Source organism: Prionailurus viverrinus, chromosome B1 (assembly GCF_022837055.1).
Source record: "Prionailurus viverrinus isolate Anna chromosome B1, UM_Priviv_1.0, whole genome shotgun sequence".
In the NCBI taxonomy this organism is placed as follows: domain Eukaryota; kingdom Metazoa; phylum Chordata; class Mammalia; order Carnivora; family Felidae; genus Prionailurus; species Prionailurus viverrinus.
Genome location: NC_062564.1, coordinates 28,492,877 through 28,509,523, shown reverse-complemented (window position 1 = coordinate 28,509,523; position 16,647 = coordinate 28,492,877). Strand labels below are relative to the sequence as shown.

General features: G+C 38.5%; 1 protein-coding gene across 2 annotated transcripts in view; it reads right to left on the bottom strand.

Moving 5' to 3' along the window:
* Positions 1 to 3,669: 3,669 nt before the first annotated feature.
* Positions 3,670 to 16,647, bottom strand: part of UBXN8 (UBX domain protein 8) — a 28,920-nt gene continuing 15,942 nt past the window's right edge. For both annotated transcript variants that reach the window (XM_047855541.1, XM_047855542.1), the window contains 5 exons: positions 15,706 to 15,828; positions 12,980 to 13,120; positions 10,895 to 10,936; positions 7,230 to 7,304; positions 3,670 to 4,888 (listed from right to left, as the gene is read on the bottom strand). In XM_047855541.1, the coding sequence (XP_047711497.1) occupies positions 4,721 to 4,888; positions 7,230 to 7,304; positions 10,895 to 10,936; positions 12,980 to 13,120; positions 15,706 to 15,828 (549 nt within the window). In that variant the 3' untranslated portion in view covers positions 3,670 to 4,720. The remainder of the gene's footprint in view (positions 4,889 to 7,229; positions 7,305 to 10,894; positions 10,937 to 12,979; positions 13,121 to 15,705; positions 15,829 to 16,647) is intronic.

Genomic DNA, 16,647 nt, shown 5'->3' with positions numbered 1-16,647 from the left:
GAGAGAGACATAGAATCTGAAGCAGGCTCCAGGCTCTGAGCTGTCAGCACAGAGCCCGACGATGTGGGACTCAAACTCACAAACCATGAGATCATGACCTGAGCTGAAGTCGGTCGCTCAACCGACTGAGTCACCCAGGTGCCCCTGCCCTTTTTTTTTTTTTAATCTTAAGCCTGTTGATATCATTAAACAGTTTATCATGGAAATTATACAGAATTAGAAAGAAGAGTATAAGGTACCCTAATGTACCTTTTATTAGGCTTTAATATTTATTCAGCTATATGCCCACCTACTGTCCTCTCCCCATTATTTTGAAGCAGATTTTTACCATAATTCCTATGATATTGCAGCATATATCTTTAGAGATAAAGATTCTTTTCTTTCTCACCTAACCACAATGCCATCATCATACCTAAAAATAATTCCTTAATTATGTTTCTAATTTTTCCAACTCATTTCAAAGGGACTATAGTATAAAAAATAGTATTATTAACCAAGAATCTAAAGATTTAAGGTTTGTGTCCTTTCTCTCCATCCAGGGGAAGAAATTAGTTTTGTAACCAAGGAAACAACCATCTATCATTAGCGCTTTAGCAGTACAACTAAGAGTGTTTTTTCTTTGCTTAAAGAAAAATATATTGCTATGCAAAGAAATAGCCCCAATGATGTTTGTGTTAGAAATTGGGGACACAGGAGGAAACTTTATGCCGCAAATTTTAAAGGCCATTTGCTAATTACTAAAATTTGGCTTTTTTTTTTTTAATTTTTTTTTTCAACGTTTATTTATTTTTGGGACAGAGAGAGACAGAGCATGAACGGGGGAGGGGCAGAGAGAGAGGGAGACACAGAATCGGAAACAGGCTCCAGGCTCTGAGCCATCAGCCCAGAGCCCGACGCAGGGCTCGAACTCCCGGATCGCGAGATCATGACCTGGCTGAAGTCGGACGCTTAACCGACTGCGCCACCCAGGCGCCCCTAAAATTTGGCTTTTTAAAAGAGAACAAAGATTGGTTTTTTTTAAATATGAAATTTATTGTCAAATTGGTTTCCATACAACACCCAGTGCTCATCCCGACACAAAGATTGTTTTTTAACGATAATATTTTCTGTAGTCTGTATCCTTGGAAATGGATGATGATGGACAACTGAAAATAGAGTCTATGAAAGTCTGCGATCAGAACAGGTAAATACGGAAGTGTTTGTTCATTTTCTATTGTATTTCTATCTGCACTTGAGTCTATTTCAAAGAATAGTGGAAACTTACGGACTCTTTGAAAGGAGCCCTAAGACATATTGCCAGCTACAGAAGCCAAAGAATCTCCCCAGAACAGCAAAAGGCATTCACCCTAAGGCCATTTCAACCTGTTAGGGAAAATATCCTGAATGTTTCTTGTACTAGTTCTCCCTTGCCACATAAAAATTTACCCACCGCGGAGCTGGCTACCACAGTTCCTAAGTAGCACAGTTTCTTGTTAGCTTTCACGATATCAGTTTTTCAAGGGGTCTAAAAATGTGGGGTCCCTTTTTTGCTTTTTTAATCAATTGTACATAAGCATAGAAAGTCCAATAGGACATACTTTTAGTATACAAGTTTAGTCACACTTATTTCTGGGTATTATGGGTTATTTTGTTTTCATAACTTTGTAAAGTTTCGAAACCCTTTGAGGACATCCGACTTCGGCTCAGGCCATGATCTCACGGTTCGTGGGTTGGTTGGAGCTCCACATTGGGCTCTGGAGCCTGCTTTGGATCTGTCTCCTTCTCTCTCTGCCCCTCCCCGTTCATACTCTCTCTCAAAAATAATTATTTTAAAAAATTGGGGGGGGGGAGGGTCCCTGGGTGGCTCAGTCAGTTAAGCATCCATCTTAGATTCAGGTTATAATCTTGTGGTTCATAGGTTCAAGCCCCGTGTCGGGTTCTGTGCTGACAGCTCACAGCCTGGAGCCTGCTTTGGACTCTGTGTCTCCCTCTCTCTGCCACACCTCCCCTGTTTGTTGTCTCTCTCTCTCAAAAATAAACATTTTTTTTAATTAAAAAAAAAATTGAAAACCTTTCACAATCAATTTGAGTCTTTTTTTTTCATTAAATTTTTTTTTAATGTTTATTATTTGTGAGAGAGAGAGAACAAGCAAGGGAACAGTAGAGAGAGAGGGAGGCACAGAATCTGAAGCAAGCTTCAGGCTCTGAGCTGTCAGCACAGAGCCCCACACAGGGCTCAAAGTAACAAGCTGTGAGATCATGACTTAAGCTGAAGTCGGATGCTCAACTGGCTGAGCCACCCAAGCGCACCCCTTCTTTTCATTTTGTTTTCAATGTGGGATATTCCAGAGACCAAAAAAAAAAAAAAAAAAAATGTTAAAGGTGAGACAACTTATTTTTTTCAAACATATATTAAGTATATACTGTATACTAAGTACTTCTGGAGGGAGAAAAAGATACAATTCTTGCTTTTAAGGAACTGTTTGGGAAAACAAAAACATACCTATAGTACAGGGTAATAAATTCTACAGAAAAGGTAGAAGGAGCACTAAAGAGGGGCCAAAACACAAGAGGAGTCAATTAACTTTCTTAAAATGTTCATTTATTTGTTTTGAGAGAGAGAGTGGGGTTAAGGCAGAGAGAGAGGGAGAGAATCCCAAGCAGACTCTGCACCACCAGGGCAGAGCCCAACGCGGGCATCTGTGAGATCATGACCTGAGCTGAAATAAAGTTCCCCAGAACAAGGAGCTTCTTATACCACACTTGAGACTGGAACTTGGTATTATCGTACATGAATACACCATTACAGGAAAATGAAATGACCAGATATGAAAACAAACAAAAAAAAAACCCACCCAGGGGCGCCTGGGTGTCTCAGTTGGTTAAGTGTCTGACTCTTGGTCTTGGCAGGTCATGATCTTACAATTCATGGGTTTGAGTCCATCAGGCTCTACAATGGCCATGCAGAGCCTGCTTGGGATCTCTCTTCCTCTCTCACTGCTCCTCCCCTGCTCACTGTGTCTCTCAAAAGAAGTAAACTTAAAAAAGTGTAAAAAAGCTCACCTGTATTTTCATGTTTTCATTGTTTTACTATTATTTTATTTTTAGAGACAGAACATGAGTTGGCGAGAAGGAGGGAGAGAAAGAATCATAAGCAAGCATGGAGTCTGACACAGGGCTCCATCCCACAACTCTGGGATCAAGACCTGAGCTGAAATCAGGAGTTGGACGCTCAACTGAGTCACCCAGGCAACTTCCCATTGTTTTATTTATAAAAATATTGATCCACCTGGAACTTCCAAATGTTCCAATTTAATGTAAGGTGAAATGAAATAAACCTTGACACTGATTAAGTAAACAAAACATACCTATCAAAAAGAACTTTATTTTTTTTAAGCCTTCTTTTCACATTTTTGTTTTTATTTTAATCACCCAGTGTTCATCACAAGTGCACTCCTTAATCCCTATCACGTATTTCACCCATCCTCCCACTCACCTCCCCTCTGGCAACTGTCAGTTTGTCCTCTATAGTTAAGAGTCTGTTTCTTGGTTTGTCTTTTTCCCTTTGCTTATTTGTTTCTTAAATTCTACATGAGTGAAATAATATGGTATCTTTCTCTGACTTACTTTGCTTAGCATTATACTCTCTAGCTCCATCCGTGTTGTTGCAAATGGCAAGATTTCATTCCTTCTTATGGCTGAATAATATTCCATTGTCTATGTATACCACATCTTCTTTATCCATTCATCAACTGATAGACACTTGGGCTGCTTCCGTATCTTCGCTATCATCAATAATGCTGCTATAAACATACAGGGGCATGTATTGCTTTGAATTAGTACTCTTGTGTTCTTCGCCTACTTAGTAGTGTGATTGCTGGATCATAAGAGTTCAATTTTTAATGTTATGAAGAAACTCCACACTGTTTTCCACAGTGGCTGCACCAGTTTGCATTCCCACCAACAGTGCAAGAGGGTTCCCCTCTCTTCACATCCTCACCAAAACCTGTTTCCTGTATTATTGATTTTAGCCATTCTGACAGGAGCGAGGTGATACCTCGTTATAGTTTCGATTTGCATTTTCCCTGAGATGATGAGTAATGTTGAGCATCTTTTCATGTATCTGTTGGCCGTCTGTATGTCTTCTTTGGAGAAATGTCTGTTCATATCTTCTGCCCATTTTTAATTGGATAATTTGTTTTTTGGGTGTTGAGTTTATAAGTTCTTTATATATTTTGGGTACTAACCCTTTATTGTATATCAAAAAGAACTGTAAAGCATTAGAGACCTTTGAAATGTCTTTAAAGTTTCATTTCTAGAAATAAAGCAGAACAAACATTTCTACCTAATAGATTTTAAAGAGTTTGACTGAATTGTGAAATGTTCAGTATGGCAAGGTGGACTGATGAGGCAGGAAACAAAGTCATATGATTTTGTTTTTCAACACAGTGATGAATGATGTCCGCTAGGAAAAATACAAATCATGGAGTGCCTTACTGTACACATTTTTATCTAGTTTTCAGATGGTACATTATGACGGCACATTCCAAAAACTATTATATGCAGAGAGCAATCCTTTTCTAATCCTTCGTGTCCATACATTCCCGAGGATATCAACATTCAAGTGTTTACTGCCTTGAGCTCAATCAAGGTATGGCATGATTTTAACCTGAAACCTTTATGTCCTGTAAGATCATGGCATAACTGATTTTATGTAAAACAGGTCATTCTCATTTCTTAATTAGTTGCTCTGGTCTTTTTCTTCCACATTGAGTACAGTATCCATAGTTATTCCAATGTCCTGCAGGGACCAGCCTTCCTCTACTTCCAGAGGCCTTCTGGGAAAGGAAGTAGAAAGGCTGTATAGAGATATGTGGTACCCGATTTTCATCATCCAGTGAAATAAGACCTAAAAGATAAAAAGTTTAGTTATCAAATACTGTGCACAGTTGTATCCCTCTAGATTACCATGATATTTTACAATTCCTTCATTGTTAAATCATGCCCTGAGGAGTAATAAAACAAAACCTTCTAGAATTTAAAGGAAAATAGCATACCATGAATTGTGAGATGCAAATAACCCTTAGTACCTTTTGGAAGTTTCAGAGAAGGCCTAGGGACGATAGGCATCTATAGAGAGCAGAGGCATTTAACAACTAGGAAACTCCCACCCACAAGGAATGGGGTGGTTATTCAACATAGAAAAGTTGAGAACAAAAGTTTAGCACTTGGGAAAAAAATTATTTAGATCAAAACCTAAGCCAATAGTCCACATCAAAATCACTCAGGAACTTTGTCACCATAGACCTATCCAAGCCCTAGGGACTCTGCCTTAGGATAGTCCAATTGTCAATGGGCCACCCCTATAAATTGAAAACATTTCCTGGTATGAGGATTTCCATAGTAACCATCAAAATGTCCACTTACTATTGCCTAAAAATGTCTGCCAAAGGACAGTTTGCTGCTTTAGGAAGAAACCTAGATACTACAATGTTCTCGAAGGAAGCTGGACTATCAACTACAGATAATCTCTGACTTCTCCTGCTAACCACCATCCAAGAACCTACTGATATTCCATGTAACAAATGTACATCTAAGTCATAAAGCTTCCTAATTTTCCAATATTTGGATAGACCTTAATTCAACCAATTCCCACATTATACCTTTGATCATTTATCTTATTTCTATAGAATAAATTCTCATAAATGAAATTAATGAAACAAAAGATCTATTTTAAAGGTTATACGGGTAAATTATCTCATAGGAACAGTGTCCCAATTTATAAATTTATAGTCATAGGAACAGTTAATGAGAATCACCATTTTCTCCACACACTAGCCACAACTGACTTACTCTTTTTCTTTTTTTTAACACTTATTTACTTTTTGGGAAAGTGCAAGTGGGAGAGAGGCAGAGAGAAGGAGACAGGATCCAAAGCAGGCTCCATGCTGTCAGCACAGAGACTGATGTGGGGCTCAAACTCAAGAGGCGTGAGATCAAGAGTTGCCCCCTTAACCAACTGAGACACCCAGGTGCCTACGTTACTCTTCTTTTTAATCTTTGACAATCTGATAGGCAGAAAATTATGTCCCATTTTAATTTACACTTCTTTGATTCTAAGTAAGGCCAAATATTTTTTCCCTATTTTTATTTGTCACTTTTATTTTTCTTTAGGAAATCCTAAGTGTTTTGTTTTGTTTTTTTTTTCAACTGCCATCCTACTGAGGTGTTTACCTTTTCCTTGATTTGTATATTAGCTCTTTATAAAGAAATTACTCTAGGGGTACCTGGGTGGCTTAGTCAGTTGAGTGTCCAACTTTGGCTCGGGTCATGATCTCATGGTTCATGGATTCGAGCCCCACGTCAGGCCCTGTCCTGACAGCGTGGAGCCTGGAACCTGCTTCAGATTCTGTGTCTCTGTCTCTCTCTGCCCCTCCCCTACATACACACACACACACTCTCTCTCTCAAAAATGAATAAATGTTAAAAAAATTTTAAAAACAAGAAAGAAATGACTCTATCATACATAGATGTAAAATATTTTCTCCAAATATTTCTTTAACTTTACAATTTTTTCTTTATAGAATGTTACATTTCTATGCAGTTGAATCCATCAGTATTTTCCATTATGGTTCATAGCATGCTCATCACAGAAGGTTAAATGCAATCAGGATAGAAAACTAGATATATTTCAATACAGTGCATAATTATATGTTTAAATGCACTTAAAAGTAGAAATACACCAAAATATTAGCAACTGACCTTGGCATTAGACTATAGATCAAGCCTTTTTTCCTCTCTACTCTTCTATGTTTTCCAAATTATTGCTAATGAACACAGCATTGTTTTTAAGAGAAAAAAAAAATCCAATGGAATAAAAGTAAATAAGCCCTAAAGAATGATCTGAAAATTACATCTAAGCAATAGGGCTTAAGTTAATAATCTATCAGGGATAATGGGAACAAAGTTAATACTGTCTGCTTCTGAAGGATATGAAAGCACATTATGTACCAAGCTGTGAAAATGTAATTAATTAAAAAACAACAAATAAAAAATAGGAAAAGAACTGGGAAAAAAAAAAACTGAAAAAAGATCCAGCATGCTTAATTATCCAAATTTCCACAACACAGAGTATGTATAAATGCCCTTTACCCTTACCTGAAGGGAGCGCCAGACAAGGGAGTGGTTGCATGGGAGAAAACTATTGTCAAATTCAACAAAAACATTTCTCAAAATATGAATTTCCTCACCTGTGAACTGCAAGACTTAAAAAACCTTCTTTTCAGGACCCTCCCACTTGGACATCGGAGAGCAACAGCAACTACCTGAGGAATAAAAATGTTCAAATAAGAATTCCAATCCAGTGTGCTCTGCAATTCCAAAATACTACTCCTACGAAACATCTGTAATTCTAAAAAGCTGTATGGGGTTTTATAGGCATTTAGCTCTGAGAGCAGTAGATCAACATGAAGGTCCAGATAAAATTCACCTGAAACATAAAAATGTCTTCTGAAATGGAAGAGAACATCTTCCTCTTGATTGAGATCAATGACACAGCCTTCTGGCAAGGACACCAGAGACTAGACGCTTCTGTCTGTCCAGATAATATCAAGGTTGCACAGGGGCTTCAAAATTCATCTACCAAACCAAGAAGATCCAGTCCACCTTAGAGTCTACAGACAAGAAAAACACCGGGTTGCAAGGAAACAAGTGTCCCGAGTTACTCTATCATCATAAGCTGTGCGCCATGCCTGAGTCCTCCAAGCAAGTGACAGACAGGCGTGGAGCTGGTCCTGGATGCTGGAAACTCTAAGAGACCTCCTCTCCTGGAGGAGCTCCTGCTCCATCTGCTTTACGTATTGTTTCCCCGTCAGTTCCCCTTTGATAAAACAGTAAAATAGCTAAAAAGACCTTGCAAACTACCAGTTAATATTATAAGACATTAAAAAAAAAAAAAAGGATGAAGAATTAATAATTTATTCTGATGGGCATTATTTATCAGTCAGGAAACCCTTTCATTTTTAAAATTTATTATTATTATTATTATTATGATGTTAATGTTTATTTTGGGAGAGATGTGGGGGAAGGTGCAGAGAGAGGAGGACAGATGATCTGAAACTGGCTCCAAGCTGACAACAGAGAGCCTGATGCAGGGCCCAAACTCACGAACTGCGAGATCATAACCCAAGCCAAAGTCAGATGCTTAACCGACTGAGCCACCCCAGGTGCTCCAGGAAACCCTTTCTTATGGCTAACATTATCATAACTGTCCTGGGAGTTATGTAGGCATCGTAAGATATAGAAATGGTTTTACAGCAGCACCTACCCCCTTCAGGAAAGCCATGTTAGAAAATATTTCCATTCAAGTAGATAAGGTATTTGATTCATATCCAAATCAGTGCAATGCTGAGCTCTGTTGTACTTCTACTAATGAATAGTTTTATAATAACACACACAAAAATCACAAAACAGCTGAATCACAGATTTAAAGTCAATTTTGCTTATTTTTAGAAATGACAAAATTTAACTTTTGCAGTGAGGTTTTGTTCAAAGGCTAATGATCTGAAAGCAGAATTAAAGCCAAATTCTTTATGAGAAACTAGGGTTTCAAATATACTGAATTAAAGGGGCACCTGGCTGGTTCAGTAGGTTAAGCATCTAACTTTTTTTTTTTTTGTTTCTTTTTAAGCATCTTTTTTAGTTCAGGTCAGGGTCTCACAGCCACATATCAGGCTCCAGTTTGACAGTGCTTGCTTGGGATTCTCTTTTTTCTCTCTCTGTCCCTCTCTCTCAAAATAAAAATTATATATATATAATATATATAAGTTAATATTTTCCATTTGTTTAGATACTCAGGAGAAATTAACTATCATTGTTTGAAAATCTAGCAACTGTTTTGTTATTACAATTACTATGAAAATTGGTTGTGCTGTTTCTCCTAATATTACTGACAGCATAGAGGATTGACATATGAATGGGTAAAAGACATGGGACACAATCCAAATTGGAAAGTAAATCACAATGTCAAACACAGATTGTTAAATGAAAGCTAAATTAAAAGTGGCAGCAGGGGCACCTGGCTGGCTCAGTCAGTGGAGTGTGTGAATCTTAATCTCCGAGTGGTGAGTTCAAGCCCCAAGTTGGGTGTAGAGATTACTTTAAAAAAAAAAAAAAAATCTTAAAAAGAAAAAGTAGCAGCAATAAACAAAATTTAATTCCCAGGGACTCCTTAAAATGAAAGGTAGTTTACAATAATGAAAATAGTTGCAGACAGAAAGAAGATGGGAGTTTGTTTGGAAAGTTGACACTTTTTTTTTTTTTTAACATTGGTTTATTTTTGAGAGGCAGAGCATGAGTGGGGGAGGGGCAGAGAGCAAGAGACACAGAATCCGAAACAGGCTCCAGGCTCTGAGCTGTCAGCACAGAGCCCAACGTGGGGCTCGTTCAACTCACGAACTCTAAGATCATGACCTGAGCCGAAGTCAGACATTCAACTGACTGAGCCACCCAGACACCCCTAGTGTCATGTGTTTTAAAACCAGAGTAAAAAAGGTGCTCCCAGTCAAACCTGAGCTATATCTAATTACGTCTGTATTATAAATGGGTGTGAGAATGTAGAAGGGTGTGTGTCAGGACAGACATATCACAGACATGAATTTTTTGGGTATAACAGAAAGAAATGAGAAGTTTTTTTCTCTCTCTCTCTCTCTCTTTTTTTTTAATTGTGTTTCTCCTCCAGGATCAGTATCTGAGTTGCATGTTTCATTTTCTCTATTTTTGCATGACTTCTGGATTTTCCTCAGACAGCCAAAGTATTCCATTGCAATGTTGCAAGTGTGTTGATAAAATTAAGACCCTCCCAGTGGCAGACTCACGACTGGTTTTCAAGGAGTATAATAGTTGCCAAGCTCTAAGAAATAGAAAACCATCAGGGCTTTCCTTTGCCTAAAGGACTTCATGGCTTTAAAGACACATGCTCCCACTACATTAGAGACCTGTCTGAAATTCTGCTGGGCAACCACAGAAAGGCAGCACAGAATGCGGCACAGCAGCTGGGCAGATGGAAGCTCAGTGCAGTGTGGAGGTTCAATTGAACCCTGCCCCCCAAAACAGCAAACCATCCTTCAATTCAAACATCTACACAGCAGCTGCATGCTTCATTTTCTCTTTGTTAAGGGGAAAACTACAATTTGAAGTCATCTGCCTATCTTTGAGAGAGAGTGTGCTCGCGCAGAAGCAGGGGAGGGGTAGAGGGAGAAAGGGAATCTCAAGCAGGCTCCAGGCTCAGCAGGGAACCTGCAAGGGGCTCAGTCCCACAATCCAACCCTGGGACTGTGACTTGAGTCAAAATCAAGAGTTGGTCCCTAAACTGAGCCACCCAGGCGTCCCTGATTTTTTAGTAAAAAGTAACCCCTGGGCTCCTGGGTGGCTCAGTCAGTTAAGTGTCTGCATTTGGCTCAGGTCATGATCTCACAGTTCGTGGGTTTAAGCCCCACGTCAGGCTCAGTGTGGTCAGTACAGAGCCCTCTTCAGAACCTCTACTCCATCTCTCTCTGTCCCTTTCCTGCTTGCTCTCTGTCTCTCTCAAAATAAATAAATAAACAAACAAAAAATCTAGAAAAAAACAAGTAACTCCTTTGCTGACCTAAAGTTTTGGAAAAGCCCATGTATCATATCTCTGCCTGATGAGGTGTGGGGGCTCTAAAGACCCACTCGGTGGATGGCAGGCTCCAAAACTGGACACAGGCTGAGAGGTTTGCTATTACACCACGTTCAAAACAGACCTAATTACAGGGCTATCACATAAACATGCGTACTCTCTTCTTTTTCTAAACCCAAACTGAGATAAGACATACTCACTTGATGTTAAAGAAAACAAAATATATTTAATTTCCAAAGAAAAAAATGAGCTTACTTCGTCAGCTGTTTCAGGAGGTTCTTCAGGTAGATCAAGAACCTAAAGAAAATTAAGTATTACTAAGAAGAGTGTAAACATTTTGAAGAAAAAAAAAAAATCTCAGTGAGAAGAGTTCCTTTTAATATAGAGTTTAGACACATCTAAGCCTAATGGAATCTTTTATTTATTTTTTAAAATTTCTTTAATTATTTATTTATTTTGAGAGAGACGGAGAAAGAGCGAGCACACACACAGGCGGGGCAAGGGCAGAGAAAGAGAGACAGAATCCCAAGCGGGCTCTACACCATAAGCACAGAGCCCTATGTGGGGATTGAACTCAAACTGTGAGATCATGACCTGAGCTGAGACAAGAGTCTGACGCTTAACAGACTCTGCCACCCAGGCACCCCAATGAAATCTTTTAATATACATTTATAAAAATGTACAATATGAAAGGGCTCAATTAAACATTTTTGGTAAGCCATTCTGTGCTAAATACATGATAATAACAGGATGTGGGATGATAGCTACCAATCTATGCATATTTAAGAATCTCATTTTTATGATATTCCAAGACACTACATAAAAATATACTATTTAAAGACACAGAGGATAAATATTAAGTTCAACAGACCCCAAAGTTATTTAGGTTCATACGTATACACATTTTAAATGTGTATCTTTCTTCACTGGCACTTCTAGGGGACTGGATAAGAAACATTCACTTTGGTTGTCTTCATGATTTACTGATGTTTCCTTATTTCTGTTTATTTTATTTTTTTTAATTTTTTTTTCAACGTTTTTTATTTATTTTTGGGACAGTGAGAGACAGAGCATGAACGGGGGAGGGGCAGAGAGAGAGGGAGACACAGAATCGGAAACAGGCTCCAGGCTCCGAGCCATCAGCCCAGAGCCTGACGCGGGGCTCGAACTCCCGGACCGCGAGATCGTGACCTGGCTGAAGTCGGACGCTTAACCGACTGCGCCACCCAGGCGCCCCTCCTTATTTCTGTTTATTACAAAACCAGGTGTTCAGACCATTTTCTCTCGTTTAACAGGGTTACCAACAATTTCACCTTCAGGGACGCTTTTTGTTTTTTAATACCACAGACTCATGTTTTCTAGCATTGTATCTAGCCAACATTAACTGCATTTTATCAAATAAACCATTTACTTTCCTTTGGTATCAAAAGCCTGACAGTCAACCAAAATTTACCAACAACATGAGACGATTCATGTTATTAACAAAAAGCTAGGACTCCTGAAGTTTTAATTAGTCCATGAGATCTTTTTGAAATGCTAGAAATAGTTCAATGACTTGACTGCCACCCTCAGGCCCCATTATGGGGCTAAGAAACCTCAGATCAAGAGGCAACACATTAGAAACTATGTTCAGGGAACATATGGCCTCCCAGCATCCCTTAAGAGTCAGGGCAAAGAGATTTATTTCCAACCTTTGCCAGATCCAAGTGACGGTCAACTTAAGGATTAAAAATTTGAAAGAACAGAAGTAATAATGGACCTCAGCACTGTTCCAAAATGAATGGTTGCTAACCCATTCCCTGGAAGGGCTACTGAGAAAAATATTACCCACGTTAATAATATTAGCCACTCGGGGGCTTGGGTGGCTCAATTGGTAGAGCATGCAACTCTTGATCTAGGGGTTATGGGTTCAAGCCCCATGTTGGGTGCAGAGATTGCTGAAAAATAAAATCTTAAAAAAAATTTTTTTAATAAAAAAATAATAATATTAGCCTCTCACTAAATATGGGTTAATCATGTCTTAGTTACCTGTAGGAATATTTCCCTTAGTAAACGTTTTTCATTTCTACATAATAAAAGTACTTCCTCAAAAGAACGGAGTATTTTGTAAATCTGTCATTTATCTTCATAGCTTCCTTCTAAGTGTGGTTCAGAACATTAATATTAGCATCAAATAGCAAAGTGGTTTTTAATGAAGCTGATCCCTTTATAAGGTAGTGGGAAGACACCATCTGGATTAAAAGCCAGTCCTAATCTTCACTCAGTATACCACCTCGGCCAGAGAACCATATTCCTACTGCACACTGATACAATTACATGAGTAGGCATTCAGTAATGAACCTCCTTCTGCGTGGGCTGTTCAGCAGATGGTGAAATTTTGGTTAGAGGCTTAGGCAAGTTCCGTCTCTTTGCTGCTTCTCTGCTGTTTGATGTTTCAAAAGATGTCTGACTCCCATTTTCAAGCACCAACTCTTCATCACCCTGGTCAAAAACAACAGACAATTTCTAAATAGTCTCTCGTATAAACTTTATTCAATTCACAGTGGCTCTTTCTTTTACCCTGACGGCATTTCAGTAAAAAAATGACATTTCAGTTAAAAAAAACAAAACAAAACAAAACTCAACTCAGGGGTGCCTGGGTGGCTCAGTCGGTTGGGTGTCCCTTCGGCTCAGGTCACAATCTCGCAGTCTGTGAGTTCGAGCCCCATGTCAGGCTCTGCGCTGACAGCTCAGAGCCTGGAGCCTGTTTTGGATTCTGTGTCTCCCTCTCTCTGCCCCTCCCCAACTCACACTCTGTCTCTCTCTCTCAAAAATAAAATAAAAACATAAAAATAATTTTTTTTAATTAAAAAAAATTTAGTAAAAAATACTGGCTGGCTCTATTGGCAGAGCATGCAACTCTTAATCTCAGAGTCGTGAGTTCAAGCCTCTCGTTGGGTGTGGAGTCTACTTAAAAAAAAAAAAAAAAAAAAGAACTTAGTCAATATTAGGTCCAGAAATTTAAAGCATTATTTCCTTGGAGAAGAAAACATAGAGCTTAACATCCTGTAGAAACTACTCTTACCCAGCCCTGGGGCTCCCCCTGATAGACACAAGGCTGAGAGGCATCTTTCCATTTTAATTGATCCCCACAGTTTTTAGTAGGGTGGAAGAAATAAGAAAACCTGAATGATATCCTTTTCTCCTTTCATTAAAGGATGCAAGACAGTGCAAGGGATTATGCTTTAAAAAGCTGTGAAAAGAGAATAGGTATGTAAAAACATGTCTGTGTATGTAACCATGAAATACTTCCACAGTTGAACATGGCCGAAGTATCCTGTTACATATATTTTAGTTCTCAGATTCAAACTCTGATCTTCCTTTTGAATTAATCACTTTAGAAAGCAAAGGAATTTATTCCAGAAACCATATTACTTTTTATTAATATTATCCATTAAAACTTTTTCCTCAGCAAGATAATTAACTTAAATGTCAAATTCTCAGATACATACTTACTAGTTCAAAAATACCCTTTTCTACATCCACTGATTTGTAAAAGTTCTCTTTATCAGACTAAAATGGCCACCATTTTGGTGGGCTGTTTTATTCCTTTATCCTAAGAAAACCTGGTGGAAGGGGAGGGGCAATGGGAGCCAAGAGATCTAGATGCTCAATAGTTAACTGGCCAAACAGGCTGACTGCAAAGTACCAGGCTCCATCAGCTGCCACCTACACTTTCTCTCAGCAATTAACATTCTGATTCTCACATTTTTTTTTTTAAGTTTATTTATTATTGAGAGAGATAGAGAGAAAACCAGTGGGGAAGGGGCAGAGAGAGGGGAACAAAGGCCCAGAGAGCCAGATGCGGGGCTCAAACTCACAAACTGTGAGATCATGACTTGAGCCGAAGTCGGCTTAACTGACTGAACCACCCAGGTGCCCCCTGATTCTCACATTCTTGATAGTCCTAAGAGCCTTAAGTCATAACAATGCCAGTGGTCTGCTTGGTCCCTGACTTCTTGTTGTCCCCACTAATTAGGTTAAAATATATGCTACTAGTGTCATGAAGACATAGCCTGAAAGCAAGGGGCAGAATGACTAATTCACTTTGTGACCATTTGAGAAAAAGGTGTGGCCAGCTAAAGTCAGGCTTCTGAACAGAAGACAAACTCATCTCCGAAGTGACATCACTCCACAGAGCAGGCACATTTCATGCTGCACATCTTTCGCATTAATTTCATTACCCACCCTTGATGCATATTTACCATTATGAAATGGATAACAACGGAGTCTAGCTTCACAGTAAGAATCCTGTTAACCTTTACTGGATCACTTTATTTATAGGATAGTAAAAGATGCAATATAAATAGAAAGCAAAAAAACCCAAAAAGTCTTTGGGACAGAAATGATCTTACACATAAAATCTCTGACTAGTTACTCTCAAACTTAATTTTTTTTTTTTTTTAGGTAGGCTCCAGGTCCAACATGGGGGAGCTTGAACTCGTGGCCCTGAGATTAAGAGTTGCATGGTCTACCAACTGAGCCAGGCAGCCACCCCTAAAACTTAATTCCTTTATGAATATCGTTTTTCCTCTGTAAAAAAACTTTGAGCTGAAAACTACCATTAGCAAATGACAAAAGTTCATACTCAATGCCAAAGGAAAAAAGAGTCAAAGGTTAATTTGGCTTTATAGAAACAGAGCGAAACATAATGAGTATAATGTGAGCTTGTCATACCTTGGAGATCTTAAGGAAAGATCTGAATTTCCTCATATAAAATATGGTGATTGGTCAACAGTTTTCTCAAAGACAACTTTATGTTAGAGCTTCTCAAACATCTAGGTTATATGCTCTTTGGGCACCAAAAGCACTTAAGCCTTCAACACACAAATATGCTCTATGTACAATCATTAGCAATAAAGATTCCTAAAAACCAGACCAGTTTAACATCATTCGAAATTTAAAAAACCCAAATATGTAATATGCTTGTACATTATATGGACTTATACATTATATGTCATATACATATATTGCATGTATGTATGTAGTAGCAGAATTCAAAATATAAAGTGAGACTATTTTCTAACCCCAAGTTTATGACCATTGCTTAATTTCCAAGTTTCACCCGTCATCTGATAAAAGCGCTCTTCCAGTTTTCTCAATTTCATCTCCTGGTGAGGTTTTAGAACATTCTCTATGTATCTGCTGACCTATTAAAAAAAATAATAAATGAGGTGTTATTACCATAACATTCCAAAGATCTTCCATGGTCTATAAAGTTGTAAATAAGAAACAGGTTAACAAATTGTGTTTTCTGTCACACTAAATTTTGTCAAAAAAGCAGCATCCTCCTTTTACATCACTCTCTAAAAATCTGCATATATACCTAACGCAGATAAAAACAAATGTTCTATGCTTATGCTTATTTGGCAGTTGGCCTCCAGATATTTTAATGTGTTCTCAGTCCAACAAAAACTTACTACGAGCTAGGGATACAAAGATGCATAGGATGTGATGCTTGGCTTCTAGGAGCTTAAAGTCAAAGCCATTTGTTCAAGGCACAATGCCCAAGGCAAGAAGTCACTTGGAAAAGTGTTAATGAACAGCTTAATCATAGTAAAGTAGAAAATATTTTTGGGCTTAAAAGAAATGGAGATTCTGGTGGGGTTTTTTTTGTTTTTATTTTTATAAGTTTATTTATTTACTTTTTGGGAGGGAGGGGCAGATAGAGAGAAAGACAGAATCCCAAGCAGGCTTGCACTGTCAGCGCAGAGACCAACGTGGGGCTTGAACTCACAAACTTCAAAATCATGACCTGAGCTGAAGTCAAGAGTTGGACGCTCAACCAAGTGAGCCACCCAGGCACGCCAGAAAAGGAATATTGTGAACAACTGTAAACCAACAATTCAGAAAACCAAGATGAAGTTGACAAACTCCTAGAAACATACAAATTGCCTAAACTGACTCAAGAATTAGGAAATCTCAACATACCTAACAAGATATTGAATCAGTAATTAAAAGCCTCCCAG